Source organism: Scyliorhinus torazame, chromosome 3 (genome assembly GCF_047496885.1).
Source record: "Scyliorhinus torazame isolate Kashiwa2021f chromosome 3, sScyTor2.1, whole genome shotgun sequence".
Classification (NCBI taxonomy): Eukaryota; Metazoa; Chordata; class Chondrichthyes; order Carcharhiniformes; family Scyliorhinidae; genus Scyliorhinus; species Scyliorhinus torazame.
In genome coordinates this window covers 44,130,188-44,148,313 of record NC_092709.1, presented here as the reverse complement: position 1 = coordinate 44,148,313, position 18,126 = coordinate 44,130,188, and the positions used below count along the sequence as shown (strand labels likewise).

General features: G+C 48.5%; 1 protein-coding gene across 2 annotated transcripts in view; it reads left to right on the top strand.

Annotated features, from left to right (window-relative positions):
- Positions 1 to 17,603, top strand: part of mgarpa (mitochondria localized glutamic acid rich protein a) — a 56,146-nt gene extending 38,543 nt beyond the window's left edge. For both annotated transcript variants that reach the window (XM_072495592.1, XM_072495591.1), the window contains exons 5-6: positions 2,037 to 2,222; positions 16,487 to 17,603. In XM_072495592.1, the coding sequence (XP_072351693.1) occupies positions 2,037 to 2,222; positions 16,487 to 16,494 (194 nt within the window). In that variant the 3' untranslated portion in view covers positions 16,495 to 17,603. The remainder of the gene's footprint in view (positions 1 to 2,036; positions 2,223 to 16,486) is intronic.
- The last annotated feature ends 523 nt before the right edge of the window (positions 17,604 to 18,126 follow it).

The window sequence follows — 18,126 nt, the reverse complement described above, 5'->3', positions numbered from 1 at the left end:
AACAATTGCAAAGAACGTGGAACTCTGAAATGTGATATGCAGTGAAGAAGAAGATGGTAGTAGGTTTACAATCTATATCAGTGACTTGGATGAAGGGACCGAGGGTACAATTTAATGGCCTCGTCGCACCTGACTTGGTGACGTCAGGAGGCTCAAAACGCCTTGTGAGATTTAATGAGATCTCGCAAGTCACGATCTGGATCTTGCCCTCGCTGGGCGAGATCCAAATGAATATATTTAAATGAGCCATATTTAAATAATCGGATTTCCCGTCACCCGGGAATTACAGGGTTCACCTGGGAGATTTCGCCATGGTGGCTTTTAGCACTGGTTTCCACAAACGTGGATTAGAAGTTATGGCACCCTTTGGGGGGTGGGATCCTCCCAGGCCATTAGAGACTCCTGGGTGTTTGAGCTCTGGGCAAAGTGGTACCCTGGCCCTCCCGCTGGTACTCTAAATTTAAAAAAAAACAGATTTTACAAGCTAAATCAATAAATACTTGCCTACCAAAAGATTTTTGAAAATCTACCTCAGAGGTGCACATGTTCTGAAAATGGAGCCGCCTGAAAGCAAATATACATATGCACATGCATATATACACATAGGTACACACGTGCATTTCAATAATAAACACATTGTACTCCACATCCAAATGCATGAATCACACTCATTGCACTATCGACAAGTGGATGGCCCCTCTCCAAAGCTCCTTTCACTATTTCTCTGCTCTCAGATAACAACAAGAACCTTTCATATTTGAGATATCACAGGAGTAGTGGTAAAGTGCTATTCATGGGAGGCTCAGATTGTTACATTCTTCTTCCCTTCCAACCCTGTATTTGTGTTGATGTACGACTGCCCTCTCCTTCAGGGTGGGGGTGAATTTTTTCTTTGTCTTTGTTTGAGCTGGGTTGGGCACTTTGACGCTAAATTCCTTTTGGTTTCCCTTCTTGTCAATGTTCACTTCTCATGGAGTTTATTGGAAATAGTAATTTCAGAACTGGGGTTTTCCAACACTGATCTTAACCATTGAACCAAGTGTAATAATAAATATACAATTTTAATTTCCTTTTCACAATTTTATTGGTTTGTTTGTTGCTCCACACCTGGTAAGGTAAGATAATACAAAACTGTCCAAAACTGGATACCAAGGGTAGTCCTCTTGCTTTTATGTCTTACAATCCCATTGGGAGTTATTTTTTTCCTGAATGACTGTTTACTTCTTGTTAATGTTATTTTAAAAATATAAACTAAAAATTATTCGTGATAAGGAAGAGCTTTAAAAGCTTTTCAGCAAAACAATTTAAATGAAAGATGTGAATAAAAATTAGAAACGTATTAGTTATCCTTCTTTGAAAGCTGAATATATCTCTCCTTGCCCACTGGCTCGCTCCCTTCATCTCCTCAACATGTTGAGTCATGTGCGGGAAGTTCCATACTCCATTGACACAAGTTGTCTTGTGACACCTTGCCCGAGTGGCCATTCTTCTTGTGGGAGCGTGGGCCAGCTATTGATAGCCACTTGGACTGTAGTGAGCAGCCCACTCATTATCCCCTTGTTCTCTCACACATTCAATCCCCAGCAAAATTCACTGGATACTGATTAAGATTGGAAGCCTGGCTGATTTGTCCTGTTTCTTGATTCACTGGCACCGAAGCCAGTTCTTTATGCCCAACTGCTGCTTTGGCTGAGGATAGATAATACAGCACAGATTGAGATTTCAATATGGGTCCTCTGGGATGTATGGATTTTGTATCAGATCGTGCAGTACACCGCTCTTATTTTTTTGAATGAACTGCTGAGGGGTAGATCTTGACATTGCGCCACAGTGTAACATGGGTGATAGTGAATCAACAGCCTGTTTGACCTTTCTCCTGGTTGACCTCAAAGTTAAAATCTATTCCCTGGTGTTACGGTAGATTCTGGTACAAGCAGCCGTCCGTCATTTTGACTGGGGGTAAAATTTCACTTTAAGCAGAGCCAATGCTGTGTGTCATGACATATTTTGACATGGTTATGTTGAACTATGATTAGAACCAGATGAGGTCCAGTCTCCTGAAAAGGACACGGAGTCAGTAACGGAAGAGGATAAGGTCCCTACGGCTGAAACCGACGAACAACCTGCAAGCCCTTCAGAAGCTGCAGAACCCAACGCTATCCCAGTGGAGGGAGAGACTGAGACATCGGTTGCAGTCCCAATGAACGATGTTCAAATCAGAGGTTAAAACAATTTCTCCCAAAAATAATTATATACTTTAGCTTAAGTATCTAATTATCCTGGGTTATTTCGACCTTCGTTTCAATTCACTTTGCCGTTGCTCCTCACCGTCCTTATGCCCTCCTTGAACCTTTCCCTCTATATAAAGCTTGTTTCCATGATCACTCACTTGATCTTGCCTTTACGCAAAGCCTATCTATTCTCCTAAGTCTCAATCAGAGACATAGCCATCTCTATACACATCCCTGTACCCCACACTTCTTTCTATGTTTGCCCTTCTAAAAATACTTTTCCAAGTCTGAAGACGACTCGAAACATTAACTCTGTTTCTCTCTCCACAGATGCTGCCAGACCAGCTGAGTTTTGTTTCCAGAATGTTCTGTTTGTATTTCAGTTTTCCGGCATCTCCAGTATTTTGTTTTTATCCAATGATTCACCTGCCTCTGAGTGAAGAACTTCCTCCTCATCGCAGTAGCCCGCCCCTTATTCTGAGACTGTCACCCTTGGTTCTAGACCCCCAGCCAGGAAAAACATCCTGCATTTATCCTGCTGAGCCCTGTAAGAATTTTATATGTTTCAATGAAATCACCTCTCGTTCTGTTAAATTCTAAAGAATACAGGCCTAGTCTCCTTAGTCTCTCCTCATAGGACAGTCCCGTCAACCTTGCTATCAGTCAAGTGAACCCCTGCTGCACACCCTCTATGGCAAGTGTACCCTTTCTTAGGTAGGGAGACCAAAACCGCACGTGCTACTCCAGGTGAGGTCTCACCAAGGCCCGATATAACTGCAGTAAGACATCTCTACTTCTGTACTCAAATCCTCTTACAATAAAGGACAACATACCATTTGCCTTCCTAATTGCTTGCTGCACCTGGACGTCAGCTTTCAGTGACTCAGGAATAAGGACACCCCGATCCATTTGGATATCAACCCCTCCTGAATCTCTCACCATTTAAGAAATAAGCTGCATTTCTATTTTTCTACCACCTTGGATAACTTCATATTTTTCCATATTGTATTCCATCTGCCACATTCTTGATCACTCACGTAGCCTGGCTATGCCCCCTTGAAGCTTCTGTACAGCCTCCTCAGAACTCATAACCCTACCTGGTTGTATTGAATCAGCAAACTTGGAAATATTGCATCTAGTCCCCACATCTACATTATTAACATAGATTGTGAATTAAATGTATTATCATTAATGTATTATAATTTAAAAGCACAGAGCAGATTCACCAGAATTATATGAGGGCATAATGGACTAAATTCTAAACATTGCTTATGTTCCAATTAGCTTAGAAAATTGACGAATAATCCAACTGAGATATTTAAAATGATTGAGGAATTCAATAAGTAGATACAGAGGATGTATTTCACAAGGAGGCATGTCTGTTAGTAGTTCCCTGCAAATCTATGGAAGCAAAACATTCAATCCCACGAAAAGAAAACTGTGAATATTGCGATACAAAGCATCGATCGAAGTCTTCATAATGATAAAGGACAGTCGCAGATAAAGTACTTGCTCCGGTGGTGGAATCCAGAACAAGAGGATGCAATCTGAAAATTAAACCCATGCCATTTAGAAGTGAATTTGAGAAACTTTTTTTCATAAAGTGGTATTGAAGATTTGGCACGTGTTCCCCAAAGCCGATGGATACAGAGTCCATTGACGTTTTCAAAACTTTGATTGAAATATTTTTTGTTAGATAAGGGTATCAAAGGTTATGGAACAAAAGCAGATAATGGAGTTGATCAGCAAGATCTGATTAAATCATAGAACAGGCTTCGGGGAGTTGCTGAATAGCCTGCCCTTGAGCCTATGTTTTTATTGGAGTGTGTCTGCGTGGGTTTCCTCCGGGTGCTCCAGTTTCCTCCCACAGTCCAAAGATGTGCAGGTTAGGTGGATTGGCCATGGTAAATTGCCCTTAGTGTCCAAAATTGCCCTTAGTGTTGGGTGGGATTACTGGGTTATGGATATAGGGTGGAGGTGTTGACCTTGGGTAGGGTGCTCTTTCCAAGAGCCGGTGCAGACCCGATGGGCCGAATGGCCTCCTTCTGCACTGTAAATTCTATGATAATCTATGATTAATCTACGACAAAGGTTCGGCACAGCATCGTGGGCCGAAGGGCCTGTTCTGTGCTGTATTTTTCTATGTTCTATGTTCTGAACACCAGACAAGGCAAAATACACAAAATACAAACACACAACCCCTCACACACACACAAAAACAAGTATTGATGCATCATGAAGCACACATGCCCCCGTTAGACAGCTAGGTGTGCTGACCTGAAAGATCCCCATGAATTATTTTCCAAGAGGCGAGTTGTTTTGTAGAATTGGCCCAGATGTTCTCCTAACAGTTAAAGATTTTGGCTCCAGTGAGGATAGGTATCCGGAGTATTCAACTTGGCAGAAGTGCTGTTAAAATTCAATAGTTGGACTCCCCTTTCTTTTTATAAATTTCGAGTACCCAATTCATTTTTTCCAATTAGGGGCAATTTAGCGTGGCCAATCAACGTAGCCTGCACATCTTTTTGGGTTATGGGGATGAGACCCACACAAATACGGGGAGAATGTGCAAACTCCACACGGACAGTGACCCAGGGCCCGGATCGAACCTGGGTCCTCGGCGCCGTGAGGCAGCAGCACTAACCATTGCGCCCCCGTGCTGCCCATGGACTCCTCTCTTCAGTACTGAAACGTATGTTCGCCCATCACAGTGGTTGATGGCCCTGTATCTACTTCCATCTTAAGAGGCTTCCCATTTACCTGGAGCATCACAGTAATAGGGCCTGTCTTGCCTGTTTTTAGATTAAACAGAGTGAATGCCAGAAACATTTGGCCGGATTCTCCATTCCTGAGACTAAGTGTTGATGCCGATGCAGGATTCGTGGAGTTCCATGACAGTAAAACCACCTGAACTGATTCAGTTACTGTTAAGGGGTTAGCATCGGCGCCACGTGGAACACTTGGGACACTATCATTGATTCCAATGATAAAAGGTGCGGGATTCACCGGTTCCGCGATTGATACTCAGGAGGCTGACAAGCTGCAGCCACATATACAGACTTCACTCCCCACACACACCATCCCAGCCAACAGGATGACCGCAAAATGTGCAGCCCCACGCTTCACCGATGCCGAGATGGAGACCCTTCTGGACGCGGTGGAGGAGAGGCGGTTGAGCCCGTACCCAGGCCCGGGAAGGAGGCTGCTAGCCGCCATCATTCACCGTCCCTGGGCACACGTGGCAGAGGCGGTCAGCGCTACTCGTAACACCGTCTGGACCTGCCAGCAGTGCCAGAAAAACTGCATGACCTCAGGGTGGCCAGGGAGAGTAGGCAACACTGTGTCCATAGAACTAACCCCATCCCACACACCCATAACCCCCTCGCCCGCAGCCGAGCCCCCACCCTGCATGATCGGGTGCCCTGGCCACTGAGGCCACCAGCTACCCACCACCTGGGTTGCCTGCATCGGACTGTCTAACACTGTTCTTTTCCGTTTCCCCCCCCCCACCCCTCAGGAGAAGGTTTGCCACAACCGCTGGGAGCGGGAGAAAACTGGAGAGGGACCGCCGGACCTGTGGCACCTGACCATGGCAGCGCAGAGGGCCCTGGACGTGGTCAGCGGCCTGGAGGAAAGGGAGGTCACCAGGGTGGAGTTTGGCCATGGGCAAGGATGTGAGACCCCGCTTAGTTGCAGTTCCTCTTGATACGTGTCAACCCTCACCCCAACATCACCCCCACGCCATCCTCACCCTCGACCTCACCTTCACCATCACCCTCACCCCCACACCACCCTCACACTCACCCCCACCCTCACCCCCATTCCCCCATGTCCCGTGGTCTAATCATGGTCTTGTCTTATGTCGTGCAGGACCTGCTGGTGATGGGGCGGCTCCATCTGGCACTCCCCGCCCCCAGACAGTTCCACAGCTGAGTCCCCATGCGTGAGCCGAGCACTGACGACGAGAGCAGCTCGGACAACAGCCCTCACCCTGAGATGCAGGACACCCTGGAGCTCGAGTTTGAGGAAGACACAGATTTCCCGTCACAGCTGTCTCTAACACCCTCCACCATCCCAGAGGCACTCACCTCGGTTGGGCACTTTAGGGAATCGGCCCCTGGGGCACTCTCTGGTGCCCACCACTCAGCTGATCCGGTAGAGCAGGTGGAGGTAAGAACATCTGAGGGAGCGGACAGTCGGAGGGCAGGCCTACCCCAGGGACTAGCTGCTGTCCAGATGGGTTTTTAACTTCTGGGACGAACAGTTCCATTGATTGTGTAGATGCAGTTGCAGAGCCAGGGATCGCATGAGGGGTTGTCGGCGAGGAGGAGGAGTCCAACCGCGTGCAGGAGCAGGAGGTGGTGCCGACCATGCTTGCCACCCAGGCCAACACCGCACGTGTGGCGTCCGTGGTGGAAATATTGGAGGCGACGGTTTTGGCAATGGATCAGGATGTCCAAGGCCTGGGGCATTCTATGCAGGCACTGACTGAGGCCCAGGACAGTTTTGCCACCTCACAGGCAACCATGTGCCAGAGCCACCTGGAAATTGCAGCTGCGCTCCTGAGCAGGTGTCACAGCAGGCCACGGCTGGGAACGTTGGCGGCATTGCTCAGGCGTTGGCTGACATGCTGCAGACAAAGAGGGAAGTGTCCCAGTCCCAGAAGGTGGTGGCCCAGTCAATGGGTGATGGGGTGCATTCCGAGGCGGAGATGGTCAACCTGCTGTGCTTCATGGCCACGAGCATGCCGGCACTGTCGAGACGAGAGTAGGCCTTCATCCCATTGACCAGACCCGCTGTTACTGCCAACCCAGGGCCCACACTACGTAGTGCAGCAGGTATGTATCACGGAGGGGATTTCAAGCTAAGGGGAGTGGCCGGGGGAGGAAGGGGTGTGTGGGGGTGGGATGCAGTGTCCGTGCCTCTGGCCAGTTTCACCCCCTCCAGTCGGTGAACCTGAAGGCGATCAGAGCATCCCGTGCGCGTTGGCCCAGGTGCACACGTCATACGATTTCCCATGCCTGCCGGGGCTCCATGTCCTGCCCATCCTCCCCCTCCTCCACATCCTCCTTGTCGGAGGTGTGGTGATATGCATCACTGTAAATACATAAGGGGTTAATGTAAATACACTACAACTAAGTAAACACTAGAGGGAGCATCAGAGACGTAATGACATGCAGACATGCAGCTAATGAACACTTAGAATAGGACACAACCAATGAGCAGTCGGGACACTCAGAGGTGGCATTACACAAGGGGGCATTACACAACCCATATAAAAGGACAGGGCACACATGCTCTTTCTCTTTCCACAGGTGACACTTAGAGAGTAGGACAGGGGCAGATCAGAAGCATCACACCCACCACGTGGCTTAGAGCAGACTGGTTCGTTCGACTGAGTTACTATAGCAAGATTAGCAGGAGAGTCGAACTCATAGAGAACTGTGCTAATGGTTCAATAAATCACATTGAACTTACTTCAAAGTCTGGAGTATCTTTTGGTCAAAGCTGCATCGAGTTGCAGCCTGTGTTATCCCAGAGTACATAACACATCATAGTTGTAGTGTATTTACATTAACCCCTTGTGTATTTACAGTGATGCATATCACCACAGGAGGAGGCCTGGTGTTCATCCTCCTCCTCTGGGATGTCGCCTCTCTGCTGCACGATGTTGTTGGGGATGCAGCAGGCTGCCACGATGCGGCGACCCTCTCGGCATCATTCTAGAGGGCCCATCCAGAGCGGTCCAGGCACCTGAACTGCATTTTCAGATGGCCGAAGCACCACTCGATCATGCTCCTGGTCGCTGCATGGGCGTCGTTGTAACGGGTTTCCCCAGCGGCCTGTGGCCTCCGGATAGGTATCATCAGCCCCGACTGCAGTGCATAACTCTTGTCACCCAGGAGCCATCCCCCCAGCAAGGGGGCATCTCAAACATGTCAGGAATCGCACCAAGATGAAGGCGTTGTACAGACTGCCCGGGTATCAAAGAACAAAGAACAAAGAAATGTACAGCACAGGAACAGGCCCTTCGGCCCTCCAAGCCCGTGCCGACCATACTGCCCGACTAAACTACAATCTTCTACACTTCCTGGGTCCGTATCCTTCTATTCCCATCCTATTCATATATTTGTCAAGATGCCCCTTAAATGTCCCTATCGTCCCTGCCTCCACTACCTCCTCCGGTAGTGAGTTCCAGGCACCCACTACCCTCTGCGTAAAAAACTTGCCTCGTACATCTACTCTAAACTTTGCCCCTCTCACCTTAAACCTATGCCCCCTAGTAATTGACCCCTCTACCCTGGGGAAAAGCCTCTGACTATCCACTCTGTCTATGCCCCTCATAATTTTGTATACCTCTATCAGGTCGCCCCTCAACCTCCTTCGTTCCAGTGAGAACAAACCGAGTTTATTCAATCGCTCCTCATAGCTTATGCCCTCCATACCAGGCAACATTCTGGTAAATCTCTTCTGCACCCTCTCTAAAGCCTCCACATCCTTCTGGTAGTGTGGCGACCAGAATTGAACACTATACTCCAAGTGTGGCCTAACTAAGGTTCTATACAGCTGCAACATGACTTGCCAATTCTTATACTCAATGCCCCGGCCAATGAAGGCAAGCATGCCGTATGCCTTCTTGACTACCTTCTCCACCTGTGTAGCCCCTTTCAATGACCTGTGGACCTGTACTCCTAGATCTCTTTGACTTTCAATACTCTTGAGGGTTCTACCATTCACTGTATATTCCCTACCTGCATTAGCCCTTCCAAAATGCATTACCTCACATTTGTCCAGGTTAAACTCCATCTGCCATCTCTCCGCCCAAGTCTCCAGACAATCTAAATCCTGCTGTATCCTCAGACAGTCCTCATCGCTATCCGCAATTCCACCAACCTTTGTGTCGTCTGCAAACTTACTAATCAGACCAGTTACATTTTCCTCCAAATCATTTATATATACTACAAAGAGCAAAGGTCCCAGCACTGATCCCTGTGGAACACCACTGGTCACAGCCCTCCAATTAGAAAAGCATCCCTCCATTGCTACCCTCTGCCTTCTATGGCCTAGCCAGTTCTGTATCCACCTTGCCAGTTCACCCCTGATCCCGTGTGACTTCACCTTTTGTACTAGTCTACCATGAGGGACCTTGTCAAAGGCCTTACTGAAGTCCATATAGACAACATCTACTGCCCTACCTGCATCAATCATCTTAGTGACCTCCTCGAAAAACTCTATCAAGTTAGTGAGACACGACCTCCCCTTCACAAAACCGTGCTGCCTCTCACTAATACGTCCATTTGCTTCCAAATGGGAGTAGATCCTGTCTCGAAGAATTCTCTCCAGTAATTTCCCTACCACTGAAGTAAGGCTCACCGGCCTGTAGTTCCCGGGATTATCCCTGCCACCCTTCTTAAACAGAGGAACAACATTGGCTATTCTCCAGTCCTCCGGGACATCCCCTGAAGACAGCGAGGATCCAAAGATTTCTGTCAAGGCCTCAGCAATTTCCTCTCCAGCCTCCTTCAGTATTCTGGGGTAGATCCCATCCGGCCCTGGGGACTTATCTACCTTAATATTTTTTAAGACACCCAACACCTCGTCTTTTTGGATCACAATGTGACCCAGGCTATCTACACCCCCTTCTCCAGACTCAACATCTACCAATTCCTTCTCTTTGGTGAATACTGATGCAAAGTATTCATTTAGTACCTCGCCCATTTCCTCTGGCTCCACACATAGATTCCCTTGCCTATCCTTCAGTGGGCCAACCCTTTCCCTGGCTACCCTCTTGCTTTTTATGTAAGTGTAAAAAGCCTTGGGATTTTCCTTAACCCTATTTGCCAATGACTTTTCATGACCCCTTCTAGCCCTCCTGACTCCCTGCTTAAGTTCCTTCCTACTTTCCTTATATGCCACACAGGCTTCGTCTGTTCCCAGCCTTTTAGCCCTGACAAATGCCTCCTTTTTCTTTTTGACGAGGCCTACAATATCATTCGTCATCCAAGGTTCCCGAAAATTGCCGTATTTGTCTTTCTTCCTCACAGGAACATGCCTGTCCTGTATTCCTATCAACTGACACTTGAAAGCCTCCCACATGTCAGATGTTGATTTGCCCTCAAACATCCGCCCCCAATCTATGCTCTTCAGTTCCCGCCTAATATTGTTATAATTAGCCTTCCCCCAATTTAGCACATTCATCCTCGGACCACTCTTATCCTTGTCCACCAGTACTTTAAAACTTACTGAATTGTGGTCACTGTTACCGAAATGCTCCCCTACTGAAACATCTACCACCTGGCCGGGCTCATTCCCCAATACCAGGTCCAGTACCGCCTCTTCCCTAGTTGGACTGTTTACATATTGTTTTAAGAAGCCCTCCTGGATGCTCCTTACAAACTCTGCCCCGTCTAAGCCCCTGGCACTAAGTGAGTCCCAGTCAATATTGGGGAAGTTGAAGTCTCCCATCACCACAACCCTGTTGTTTTTACTCTTTTCCAAAATCTGTCTACCTATCTGCTCCTCTATCTCCCGCTGGCTGTTGGGAGGCCTGTAGTATACCCCCAACATTGTGACTGCACCCTTCTTATTCCTGATCTCTACCCATATAGCCTCACTGCCCTCTGAGGTGTCCTCTCGCTGTATAGCTGTGATACTCTCCTGAACAAGTAGCGCAACTCCGCCTCCCCTTTTACATCCCCCTCTATCCCGCCTGAAACATCTAAATCCTGGAACGTTTAGCTGCCAATCCTGCCCTTCCCTCAACCAGGTCTCTGTAATGGCAACAACATCATAGTTCCAAGTACTAATCCAAGCTCTAAGTTCATCTGCCTTACCCGTAATGCTCCTTGCATTAAAACATATGCACTTCAGGCCACCAGACCCGCTGTGTTCAGCAACTTCTCCCCGTCTGCTCTGCCTCAGAGCCACACTGTCCATATTCCCTAGTTCTCCCTCAACGCTCTCACCTTCTGACCTATTGCTCCCGTGCCCACCCCCCTGCCATACTAGTTTAAACCCTCCCGTGTGACACTAGCAAATCTCGCGGCCAGGATATTTATGCCTCTCCGGTTTAGATGCAACCCGTCCATCTTATACAGGTCACACCTGCCCCGGAAGAGCTCCCAGTGGTCCAGATAACCGAAACCCTCCCTCCTACACCAGCTGTTTAGCCACGTGTTTGTCTGCTCTATCTTCCTATTTCTAGCCTCACTGGCACGTGGCACAGGGAGTAATCCCGAGATTACAACCCTCGAGGTCCTGTCTTTTAACTTTCTGCCTAGCTCCCTGAACTCCTGCTGCAGGACCTCATGCCTCTTCCTGCCTATGTCGTTAGTACCAATATGTACAACGACCTCTACCTGTTTGCCCTCCCCCTTCAGGATTCCCTCTACCCGTTCGGAGACATCCTGGACCCTGGCACCAGGGAGGCAACATACCATCCTGGAGTCTCTTTCACGTCCACAGAAGCGCCTATCTGTTCCCCTGACTATAGAGTCCCCTATAACTATTACTCTTCTGCGCTTTGACCCTCCCTTCTGAACATCAGAGCCAGCCGTGGTGCCACTGCTCTGGCTGCTGCTGTTTTCCCCTGATAGGCTATCCCCCTCGACAGTATCCAAAGGGGTATACCTGTTCGAGAGGGGGACAACCACAGGGGATTCCTGCACTGACTGCCTGCCCTTTCTGGTGGTCACCCATTTCTCTGCCTGCACCTTGGGTGTGACCACACTTACATAACTGCGATCTATGACGCTTTCCGCCACCTGCATGCTCCTAAGTGCATCCAATTGCTGCTCCAACCGAACCATGCGGTCTGTGAGGAGCTGCAGTTGGGTGCACTTTCTGCAGATGAAGCCATCCAGGACGCTGGAAGCCTCCCGGACCTGCCACATCTCACAGTCAGAGCACAGCACCCCTCTAACTGACATTGCGTCAATTAATTAAAATCAAAATTTGTCTTTTTTTTTTATAAATACTTTTTTTTTTTTTTTAATTACAAAGTTACTGTCAACTATCTGTTTCCTAGCACTAGATTTCTAATAGAAATGCGATAGCTAACTATAATATCCTCCGATCTCTGGCTTAGATATCCTCTAAATTATAATTAAGTTATTATGTTTAATTAGTTCCCAAATAGTCAAAAAAATTTAGGTTAGAATCCCAACCAGCCACTCAGGTCACAGCTTTTCTGTCCCCCCCGACACACACAATTTGAAAAAAGGTATAAAAGTAAAAATCACTTGCTTACCTTCTGAGATGTTCTCAGGTTCTCTCGCTGACAGAGACTGCTCCTCCACCTCCAATCCTTGGCCTGCACAATGCTAATAATATATAATATAATATGGCACTTACCTTACACCAATGGGTCTTATTATTAGGTTAGAGGAGGAGGGTGGGTGGGAGACACTACACGTGTAGTGTCTCGGGTTTCCTCTCCACCAGAATTTATTGGGGGGGGGGGGGGGGACTTGCCAGAGGTCGAACTTCCGGTTCCCGCCGAAATCCAATGGGCTGCTCCTGTAAAGGGGCGCAGACGTGCGTGATGCGCAGCTCATGGTTAAAAATCATCTGCACGTTCATTGACTGGAATCCCTTTCAGTTTGTGTACCGCAGTCCATCATTCGCCGGTGCTCGTACGGCAACATGCATCCCATCGATCACCGCCTGGACCCGGGGCATATCGGCCATGGTGGCGAACCCCGCTGCCCAGGCATCCTGGTGGGCTCTGTCCACATTGAAATGGATGTATTGAGCCGCCTGGGCACATAGGGCCTCCATGACGGCGTGGATGCACCTGAGCACCGAGGTCTGTAAGATCCCGGACCAGTCCCCCCTTGGCGCCTGGAAGGACCCCGTGATGTAGAAGTTCAGGGCAACTGTCACTTTGACGGTCACCGGAAGCGGTGATCTCCCCCTTACCCCCGTGGTGCCAGGTGCGCCATGATCTGGCAGATATGTCACACTGTCTCCCTGCTCAGTCGGCGTCTTTGGCATGCCCAGTCCGGCAGGTCCTCGAATGACAGGTGCTGCTGGTGGATGCAAGGCCTCATGCGGCACCTCCTTGGCATTTCCTCATCCTCGGCCTGTTGGGCGGCTGCCTCCTATCCCTGTGCAGCATGCTCCGTTGCTGTACCCTCTACTGCTGCAGCATCCTCCCCCTCCTCGAGCAGCGCCAGCTCGTACAGTCGCAGGACATCCCCCAGGGCTGTGGCGACTAGTAGGAAGGCCACCATTGCTGGTTGAATTCCAATATCCATTGTCTGTAGGGGGTGAAAGGCTGACATGTTAGATGGTGTGTACCCTCGTTCTCAACCAGGTCAAACCGTCTACAGGTGGCCCCAGTTGGCATTGCAGGCTCTGCACCCGTATGTTCTCCCCCCCCCCAATCTCCGTTGGTGCCAGGCACCATGGGGCCTCTGGCCTGGCATCCATCCCTGATGCCAGGGTACCGTCGGCTGATGCTGCCCTTTCCAGCAGTACGTTCCGACACCCCCATAGAGGCTACAGTGGGCGCTGCCCTGGGTGGGCCGCATGATGCCCCGCCAGCGGGTGGCGGCCAGGTGGAAGAGGGTATGGCGGAAGGTGGGATGTGGAGATGGGGTGAGGCACCCATATGGCCGGTGGCAGTCTACAGAACCAGGGGCCAAGCTGGGTGGTCAGTGGGTGCGCAGCGAGATGGCTCCCTTGCAGGCCGCGGCAAAGTTTGTCCGTGCTTGGACACTGCCCCAGTCCCATGGGGGTCACCCTGACCACTTGGCCCATTCCCCTGTAATCCCCCCCCCCCCCCCCCCGGCCCCTTCTACCCCAGCCAGCAAGACCAGTGTCTGCCAGCAGCTCACAGTTCTGCTCTCTGTCCTACATCCTCTCTCTCCCTCATCAGCCACGATGCCGGCTTCACGCTTTTTAAAAGCACAGGTGAACCGCGCTGTCTGGAATGCGTCCCATCGGAGGCAGAGAATCGCGGAGGCCCCGGAGAATACCAGGTCAGGCCCGCTAATGACGTGGAAACGGTATTTACTGTACATGAGTTCCAGACCGCATTGATGCCGTTGTCAATGTGCTGGGGAATTGCGATTTGCAGTCAAATTGGCACCCGATCGCGTTTCCCAATTTCGGCATCAGCCAACGGAGAATCCCGCCCATTGTTCTAGGCTCTTCCACATTCTATACTTGTCACGTCTTGGTTGATCGATTACTCAGTGATCTTGACTGAGCTTTGCACTGCTTTATCAAATGTCCTCTTTTGTATCAATAAAACCTTAAACCGACATGATTCAGGAGTGTGGTTACGTCCACATCAGTAACATTCATCTTGAACCATTACTGACTGATTGCCTATTCCGTACTTGTTTATGTTGTTGGTGGCTCAAATTGTTCCCCGCTTTGCAGCTGCTTCACTCTAGCTGATGAATAGCGCCATTTTGTGCACTCTGCAGCTCTTGTGGACCCTTTTCAGAGCTGTCTCCATTGCTCATTTTAAAATTAGTTGACCTCTCCAAGCAATCTGTATTGAATGGCGTCATTGCTCACGCCACGGACTAACCTATCCCATAACATGTCATTTTGGGTGGCTCCAAAGTCAGAATAATCTGACAATTACTCCAGTTTAGCAATGTACGTCGCAATTGATTTGCTTGGGGCTCTCACCTTTGAATTAAATTTGAATCTCTGGAATATGACTGATGGTTGAGGTTCCAATTGAGCCTTCACTAAATCCATAAGCTCATTAAATGATTTGGAGTCGGGCATGCCTGGGGCTGTAAGACTATGAATAAGATTATAGGTCTGAATTTACCAAACACTTCTGAGAATCGCTTTGTGTTTTGCCTCCTCTCCTATTTTGTTTGTTTGGAAATAATACCCAAGATGCTCGAGGTATTGTGTCTAGTCCTCCTTGGAGGAGTCAAATGGATCTATTTGCCCAAAGAGTGGCATTCCGGTGAATACTTGTTTTTAGACTTCGATTAAAACAGGATACTCACAGGTGTCAGGCCAGAGGCAATGTCAGGATACTTTATCCTCGTCGCCAGATGTAAAGATGGCCAGGTGACCCATACTCTGCTGTGTTGCCCTTAGAGGGACAATAACCACAGGTGTCCAGAATTGGGCACCAAAGTCTAGACAACTTAACAACTAAGCCAACTCGCTACTACCTGCAGATAGCTGAAACACAGCCATCCATGGCAAGCAGTCAGAAGCCAACCAGTAAAGATCTGCAGTTAGCCACCTGTCTATAATCAGCAGTCTGCATCCACCAGGATGTAATTGGAAGCTAGTGGAGAGCAAGGAAGAAAACTTAGGAACTGGAGGCCTGGGAGGATGATTGGAACTCCAACATGCAATAAACTGAAATTACTGCAAAAAGGAAGCTGCTGCAATTATTACTGCCAACTGCAGGGTGTAGAAAGCTGCATATTGTGTTCACAGACCATATAGAACAGCACCCCCACAAAGTTGTAAAGAGACTTGCAAGGACTACAGGATTCAGAACCGAACAGAAAGCCCTTTCTGTTTTCAGCCAGTCCCTGGTAGCGCTGCGTCCTCCCCAGCACCACTGCTGAGTTTTTATCCTCTCCTTTGGTTGAGTTTGGAAGACTGTAATGTACCTGATCAAAAGATGAAGTTCTGTTCCTCAAGCTCGTGTTGAGCTTCATTGGAACAGTAGAGGAGGACAAGGACAGAGTGGGAGCGGGGCAGAGAATTAAAATGACAGGGGCCTGGAAGGTGGGGGTCACGCTTTCAGACTGGACGGACGCGTTCTGCAAACCAGTCGCTCAACCTGCATTGGGTCGCCTCCAATGCCTGACAGCTTTCCGTATTCAACATTCAGCTGAACGATTTCAGATCGTAACCACTGTTCCCATTTTCTCAGGCAGCACCTGTTGGTATTGATTTCATTATTCCCCTTTCGCCTCCTCTCGATCCATCATTTATTTCTTTACTTGTCCCACTGCCACCTCCTTTTGTCTTGCAACATCATCGCATTTGTTATTCCACCCTATCACAGACCCTCTCTTTTATTCTATCCTCCCCCCCCTCACCCCTCTTGTTTGGAGCCTGTATACAACCTAGACCTTGAACGTTTTTCAGTCTTGATCAAAGATCATTGACCTGAAACAGTGACCTCCTTCACTCTACACAGATGCGGCCAGGTCAGCTGAGAATTTCCAGCATTTTCTGTTTTGAGTTAAGCTTCTGCAGTATTTTGCTTTTGCAGTGATGTTAAAGCGTTATTTGTTCCATCTCTGTTACAGACCCATGACCATGAACCTCGTGCTGATTATTCAAAATCGCCCAGTACTGATTCAAGGTGCAGCAACGGGGAATTCTGCAGGTCAATTGATTGAGGAGTCCAGGATAGTTTCCAAAAGTGTAATATATTTCTATTATGTATTTTAACACAGTTATATTAGGTCAACTATTGATGATTAACATTTATTTATAATCACCTGATTATGTAACCATTAGCTAGGCCATTACATTTGTACACATTAGGAATTTCTGATTGTGAGTGCTGATAATCTGGCCAATTTGAATTGCAAGTTACAACAGTGTTTAATAATAATAATTTTTATTATTGTCACAAGTAGGCTTACATTACACGCAATGAAGTTACTGTGAAAATCCCCTCGTGGTCACACTCTGGCGCCTGGTCGGGTACCTAACAGCACGCCTTTTGGGACTTGTGGGGGGAAACCGGAGCACTAAGATAGATTACTGTTGCAAAGGAGAAATACACAACACACCCTGCCCATTACCGAGACTGCTTACTTTTATCTCTGCCTCTAACTTGTGCCCGATCACCAGAACCCCCCTCCTCAAAAGCCCCTGTACTCAACTGCTGTTGGGCAGCATTTCGCTGGCCAATATTTCACAGGCCAGCAGTGGAATGGCAATGCGGCCCAGTGGCTACAATTGCTGTGGCCTAACACTATTGCAAGCATCAGAGACATTAACTGAAACTAGTAGCTATCAACTGGAAACCTGCTGGAATTTAAAAGTACCCATGCTACCCGCACCCTCCCACCCCACACGGCAGCGTCCCAATCCCAGAGATGATCTTTATAATTGATGCCACCAGAGAATGTGGGCAGGGTGAAAAGCCTTACTTAAGGCAGGAGAGTCGATATTCTCAACATAAAACAGGCCAAATGTATTTAAATTTAAATCAATATTCTATTTATAAAATGCAATAATTTGCATATAAAGGTTCTCCTGTTAGACGTTCCTTTTAGGTTGAACCTTAAATTTAGGTGCAATTGTAATTCTGAAACCAAATTATTGTTTTGTTTATGGTGATTATCTCAACAGTCACATTTCCATTGTTCTTGCAAGAGACCTGAAATAAAGTAGCTATAAGTTACATATCAACCTGCATTGTGACCAGTTTTTTAAATCTCAGGCAAGCAAAGAGTTAAATGCTATTCCCCATATTGTAATACATTCTTGCCAAGGCTGGAATCTCTAATGCATTAATTTAGAGACAGGGGGCTGGGAAATGGGTGTTCAGAGAGAGAGGGGGCTGGGAAATGGGGCTTCAGGGAGAGAGGGGGCTGGGAAATGGGGCTCAGAGAGAGAGGGGGCTGGGAAATGGGGCTTCAGGGAGAGAGGGGGCTGGGAAATGGGGCTTCAGGGAGAGAGGGGGCTGGGAAATGGGGCTCAGAGAGAGAGAGGGGGCTGGGAAATGGGGCTTCAGGGAGAGAGGGGGCTGGGAAATGGGGGCTCAGGGAGAGAGGGGGCTGGGAAATGGGGCTTCAGGTAGAGAGAGGGGGCTGGAAAATGGGGCTTCAGGGAGAGAGAGGGCTGGGAAATGGGGCTTCAGAGAGAGAGGGGGCTGGGAAATGGGGCTTCGGGGAGAGAGGGCTGGGAAATGGGGGCTCAGGGAGAGAGAGGG